We start from the raw sequence: 6,559 nt of genomic DNA on the forward strand, positions 1-6,559 counted from the left end.
CATTTTTTATTTTAAAGCAATGACAGCAACATGCTACAAAACTGATTTCAATTAGTGTAATCAATGATTGATTAATCATGATTAATCACATCCAAGATAAAAGTTTTTGTTTACATAATATATATTTGCGTACAGTGTATATTTATTATGTATATATAAATACACACACATGCATGTATATATTTTGAAAATATTTACATGTATTGACATGCATATATGTATATTCTTCTAATTGTATATTTTTTATAAATATATTGTATATATAAACATAACATATTTTTCTTATATATACTGTATATATATATATATATATATATATATGCACATTTGTGTATTTATATATACATTTTATAAATATATACAGTACACACATATATATATACTGTAAACAAAAACTTTTATTTTGAATGCAATTAATCGCGATTAATCGTTTGACAGCACTAAATTAAATGTTCCAAAAACAAATTTCAGAAAGGCTTTTCACTTGCCTCCTTGGGTCTTCTGCTGTCAAAGGAGTTTCAGAGTTTTAAGTGCTTGTCTTGACTTCACATTCTGATTTAGCTGACTACATTAAAAGCCAAGTCTATAGATTTCTACAATGATGAAAATACTGTAAAGTCTGTTATCTACAAGAGTTTTTTCTTTTTTTTTTTAGCTATCCCTTAGTTTGGGAGCCATTATAAGTGTGTAGCATTTCTGGATGTGATGTCATATGATTTTACCGTCAGGAAAAGAATGGTGACAGATGCAACATTCTTTCCAAATTACTGAGACCAGTCTTTGGTTTATCACAACACTCTTTGGCTTCCAGCTGGGAATCATTGCATTTGAACCAAGAATACAAAGTAAGAGATTAATTGCATGTTACAAAATGACCAGAGTACAAAATGACACAAAAATACAGTGAACGGAGATGCACTGCAGCTGCTGTGGAGCTGGACAGCATGCAGGAAGTGCAGACAAGGATCAGTGGAAGCCAAGTGGGCGAATTGTCTAAGCATCAGAGCCTTTTTGTCGGCGTTTGGATGGAGGTACGAGACGGGCTGGCAGCTCAGGGGGCAGCCCGTGACCCTCCAGTTTCACTTCAATCAGATGGCTGGCCAGAGCAAACTCCTCGTCATCCAGCATGCCATCGCGATCCACATCCGAGAGCTTCCAGATGCGGCCCAGTACAGAGTTTGGCAGCCGTGTGCTCACCATCCAATCTTTGGCTTTGGTGCCACTTAGTTTGCCTTCGTTCGGCACTAGGTTGTAGAAGATCTCATCATACTTGGGCTTGTCCTTTGTCACCACCCATTCCTCATTTTCCTCACCCACTTCACCATTTTCATCCGCAGTCTCGCCAAAGGGGTCACCTTCCACAAAGGGTCCAGCACGGGATCCCATGAAAGCCCCACCTTGGACCCCAGGTTGGACCCCAGCCTCTATTTCTTCCTGCCTAAGAAGGGGCATGAGTTGGGCAATATTGGTAGACAACAACTCATCCAGCATAGCCATCAGGTTGGGCTTCAGGGCTTTGAACTTGGTGAAGTCATGTGCCATTAGCTGTTCCTAGGAAAGTCGAGAAAGACTCTTTCAAGCAACAGGAATTACGTTTTACCCTCAAAACAAGGACCAGGTGGTTGTACTAACCTGCATCTTGGCACAATCAGGGAAGTCTCCAGGAGAGATATGATGCTGTAGCTGAATCTTGGAGAAGATGACCGGGAGCTGGTAGATCAGGTTCTTCTTCTTATTGTCCTTCCTGAAGACAGATGGCATCTCTTGCTTCAAGTAACTGATGATATGGGCATGTACCTGTAAGTGAAGCATACGTAGTCCCTATTGACTTTCATTGCATTGACACAATTCATATTATTCAAAATATCATTCGATCAGTTTTAACTTCTGACATCGTCAACAAAGCAGTGATTGAGGATGTTTTAACATACCCTCACAAGACGGGCCCTCTTGACCAAGTCATTAAGTTTGCGTAGGGCTGCGTTGCGTGGCAGATTCTGGATATCAGTAAACAGGTCTTCCTCCTCCAACTCAAACAGCTTGCGATTGTCGGTCACCATAAGAGGTTCAGACCAGAAGGATCCGATGTACACTCTCAGAACCTCAGGAGTACCAAACACTTTCCCCAGAGACCACATTAAAGCTCCATACACCCGCATGAGCTGCTGGGTGTCAATCATATCAGCTTTGTTCAGTACAACACGGAGTTTATCTTCATTGCCCTTGAGAGCCCCGATGGCCTCCGAGAATTCATCCGAGATCTCCAACTTGTGAGCATCAAAGAGAAGGATGATCCGGTCCACACGTTCAGCAAACCAGTGGAGAACTGCTGGAAAGTCATATCCTACAAAATGAGAGAAGAGGTAAAACACAATCAATAAACTGAACAAAACAGACTAAACTCTTCAATAAAGGGTTTGTGGTGATCAAACCCAGCAGCTCTGATTTGATTTGAAGCAAATATTTGAAAATCTAAAAAATAAAAAAAAGCTACGTTAATTATCTAATAAGGGAATGAACTGCAAGAAGCATTGCAAATAAAAAAATCGAATTACAACCAACAGTACATTTTACAACTATTGGCTACAGTTATAAAATACACTATATTTGATGATTCAAATATAAATATATAAGTAGATTATGCACATGGGGAGAAGCCTATGTCATTCAGATTGTTTGGGAGTGGGCAGCAACTGTCTTTGTTTACATTTTAACATTGACATTATTATATGCTTAAATAGTTATGACAACAGCTGAATCCTACAGAGCCTCCTACATACATGTAATTCCTTCACATTCCTTCCCTTTCGTCTCCCTGTCATAACACTTTAATTGCTCACTTTCCCATTCTGTGTGTCACTTCAACTGCTGGAAAATATGTGAGGAAAAGCAGACATCGACCAGAGAGGTGCAACACTGATAAAGTAAGATTACCCAACGATGTTCTCCGTGGGAGGGCCTAGAGACTGATCGTCTGCTGTTTACTCTGAAACATGTCTCAGATCAGGATTATCCTTTTTTGAGTACCTTATACCTGAAGTTTCTTAGAGGGTCTTTACAGGGTTCATTCAGTTTTAACTCTTTACACCGAAAGTATTTTACCAGTAGAAACCGTTTGAAAGGGATATTGTGGGGTATTGTAGAGTTTTCATAGGGGACTAGGGAAAAAGGCTAATAATAAAGGTTCAACATTGAATTAAAGAGACATTGTAGGACCAGTTTAAATAAAATAATAATAATTTAAAGTGAGAAATGGATTGAAATTTGTCATAAAATACTTCCAAACCCCTCTCCACCTACTTTTCCAGTCAGCTTACCTCGACTCACTCTCTGTTTAGCACCGGAGAGGATGCCCGGGGTGTCAATGATGCTGATGCTCTCCAGAACCTGGTTGGGCATCTGAGCACACTGGAATCTGTCAGAGACAGAGATGAGGTTTAAACATATTTTATATTGCATTCACTGATCGAACCAAACTTTAAGTTAATTATTCCTCATGGTTGAATGGGTGCGTGAAGTAAAGGCTTAATGTTGTAAGAGTTAATGTTGTAAGTGTCCAACATTGTCTAAATACGCTTCAGAGGCACTGTATGTCTAATCATGTTATGCACAAAACAGCTGCGATTTGATTCTTTAAAAGGGTGCAGCACAATTATCAAACATTCAGGAGCTCTTTATTTAAAATCACTCTCCCCCTGAGAAAAGCTAAAAAAAAAAAAAAAGATCCATGATCCTATCACAGCTGCTGTGTGTGATCTAAGAAGCAGACTTCTAGCGTCACTCCTCCCAGGCCGAGCCATTGTGTGGAAGTGGTGCTTGAAACACACAGGGCTTCCTGAGGGAAAATAACCAGCGCTGCCAAAATCAAACAATACTTGTCCCTAATGATCTGCGGCATAGAAAAACATGGTCTCTTCCTGCTTTAAACGAGTGGAATGCTTCCCTGGGCAGGAAGTAGGAGAATACAAGTTCGCAAAACATGTTCGCAAAAAAATACACCCAAAGAGACCAGGGTATAACTGAATCTGATGAAGACTCCCTGGTACTCAAAAGAGCGCCGCCTCTGGTGCTGACAGACAACTGCAAAGCTAATAATGTTGAAACTCTCTTGGGAAGGTTAACGAGATGACTGAGGTATTCAGATGACCTGGACTTGAACTACAGCTTACTTTCCTCCCACCGTTTGACTAATGTTTGGTATTTTAATAGCCAGCATTGCTCATCGCATTCACCAAATTAATATTGTTCAGAGGGTAAGAAATTAGTTCTTAATATTAGGGTCAATGCTCTTGTCCAGATCTCTTGATAAAAAAAAATAGCAATGCAATAGAAATGCAACTTGTACATGCAAACACTTAAATAAACCATATACTGTATATTTACATTATAAAATAATGATTGACATGTATACTCTAAAATGTGTTCAAGGTGTAAGGAAAATATGTTATCACTCTTTAATTAGTTGTTACACTTGAGATCTGTAAAACTTTCTGATCGTTTGTTCCATATAATGTGTGCTACATGAATGCTACTTATGTTATAAAGCTAATAAGCAATAACACAACACACTTGCAACTGCATAAAAATAAGCAAAAAAAACTTTGGCAACCTCAATGCTCACTACAATCTTGTGTAAAGCACCATTCACATTATCTGTAGAAAATGCACAAATCCCTTCTTCATAAAATGTAAAACTCATAAATATTTGATTGTGTAAAGACAACTTTGAAACACGGTATTCTCTTTCAACTTTGGCGAACTCCTCTAAACAATCTCACGTTGCAGTTCTGCTTTAGGCACATAAGCGCTCGTTGCCCTCTCATGTGATATTGCTCCCTTCCACAAGTTTTCCACTAATAAGGAAAGTCCCTCCTACCTCAGAAATTTGGCACGGGCGCTTGAAATTCCATAGAGCAAAAACGAACACACTGTTTCTGTTATCTTCCCTGCGTGCCCAGAGTACGGATCAGTCGACACATTCTTCCACACAACCCACCCTCATTTCTCATGTCATGTCATACATAGCGGCTCAGTGTAACATCTGCCTGTATGACCCTATTCACCTGTTGAGGAAGGTGTTTCCGAAGGGGTTGAGCTTCCGGAAGGGTTTGTTGGGATCTACTATCAGGGCATTTCCAGGAATGAGTCCCTCCATGTCTCCATGCATGATAGCGGTGAAGCAGTCGGTGGTGGGCTCCGGCCCTATACGACTACCTGGGACGTCCTGTTCCAGCAGATACCTGTGTTGACAGAACAAAGCCATGGTTACAGTGTTGACATGATAGTTTTTAATAACCTTGAGGTTTTTATTCTGTCATCTACAAAAACAAACAAAACACTGTGGAACAGTTGGGGTTAGTTCAGCTATATATTGTATTTCCATTCAGTAGGCTAAAACCTAGTACCTAAAACCAACCCTTGAACTGAATACTGTGTTCAAACCAATGTTATATAGACAGAGAATAAACAGAAAATCACACCTAGTGAGCTGCCAAGATCCTATCCTGGGCCATAACCACACAGACACCATAGTTTAATCTTCTGTCAAACATACTTTAAAGTCATTGTAAAGCAATATTAAACATGACTGAGTTTGTCACAAAAATGGTGGAAAAATGTTTAATGGCCTAACTACACAATTCGGTACTACATAGTTCACGATTTTTGTAACGTGTTTTTTAGCAATACATTTCTAACATCTGTAATGTGTTTAGATTGACTTTACATGGACTTCAAACCCCTTAAAAGCCCTAGACTCAGAAAAAACACTAGTTAACCGAATTATGTAGGAACTTACTTGATGAAGGTAGTCTTTCCTGTGGAGTACTGCCCAACCACTAGCACCATGGGTTTGTTGTCAAAGTCGGCGTCCTCCAGACTCGGCGAGTGGAAGTCATGGAAGCAGTAGTATTGCTCCAGAGGAAGGAGTTTCTTTCGATAGAGGGACTTGAGGCCCTCGGTCACTGTCTTGATCACCTCAGGGGCCTTCTTGACATTCTTGCGTCCCCAGCGTGACATCTTCGACTTTCGGGAGTATTCAGAGTTTCCTTTGCAGTTAATTTATGGCTCTATTTAGCACTGTGTACGTATTCTCCGGGATGACTGTGAAGACTCTCCTCTTGCTTACAGTATTTATATAATGTACCCAAGTGTTCTGCCTCAAAGGTTTGGAGTTGTTAAGGTATGTTTGCTGGGGTTATAAAGCAAGCTATAGTATACAATGTTATATAACTTTTAACCCCCGGGTTTCTTCTGTTTTAGTAAATGAATTTTTTGCCTGAAAAACAGAAAAATGTAAATGGAAGGTTCAGTGGAAAAAGGTTATATTGTATACTTATACTGTAGGCGTTTTATTTCTTGGGTAACAGGAATTGTGCACATTAAAATGCCTAATTTTTCCATTTATCTTCAAATAAAGAATCTAAAGAGACGTTTTTGCCTACAGGCAAAGTAGAGTGCATTGTCCATGCATGTCCCTGGAAAATGTTGGTGTTCATTTTGGAAACATTTACCCACACACCTAAACTCTGGGTCCACAAATAAACATTCATAACTTATT

At 39.5% G+C, this 6,559-nt stretch overlaps 1 protein-coding gene across 1 annotated transcript; it reads right to left on the reverse strand.

The window, feature by feature from the left end:
* Positions 1-304: 304 nt before the first annotated feature.
* ehd2b (EH-domain containing 2b) lies at positions 305-6,290 on the reverse strand. Its single transcript, XM_059506065.1, has 6 exons — positions 5,798-6,290; positions 5,064-5,240; positions 3,318-3,415; positions 1,932-2,344; positions 1,633-1,797; positions 305-1,551 (listed from the first exon to the last, which is right to left on the reverse strand). The coding sequence occupies exons 1-6, from the start codon at positions 6,016-6,018 to the stop codon at positions 994-996; spliced, it is 1,632 nt and encodes a 543-aa protein (XP_059362048.1). The 5' UTR covers positions 6,019-6,290; the 3' UTR covers positions 305-993.
* Between the last annotated feature and the right edge of the window lie 269 nt (positions 6,291-6,559).

Source organism: Carassius carassius, chromosome 23 (genome assembly GCF_963082965.1).
Source record: "Carassius carassius chromosome 23, fCarCar2.1, whole genome shotgun sequence".
NCBI lineage: Eukaryota > Metazoa > Chordata > Actinopteri > Cypriniformes > Cyprinidae > Carassius > Carassius carassius.

Coding starts and splice junctions, on each gene's coding strand:
- ehd2b (XM_059506065.1), bottom strand. CDS start 6,018: ATGTCACGCTGGGGACGCAAGAATGTCAAGAAGGCCCCTGAGGTGATC. Junction 1,798..1,931: donor AGAGGGCCCGTCTTGTGAGG/GTATGTTAAAAC, acceptor CTTCACTTACAG/GTACATGCCCATATCATCAG. Junction 1,552..1,632: donor CTGATTGTGCCAAGATGCAG/GTTAGTACAACC, acceptor CGACTTTCCTAG/GAACAGCTAATGGCACATGA.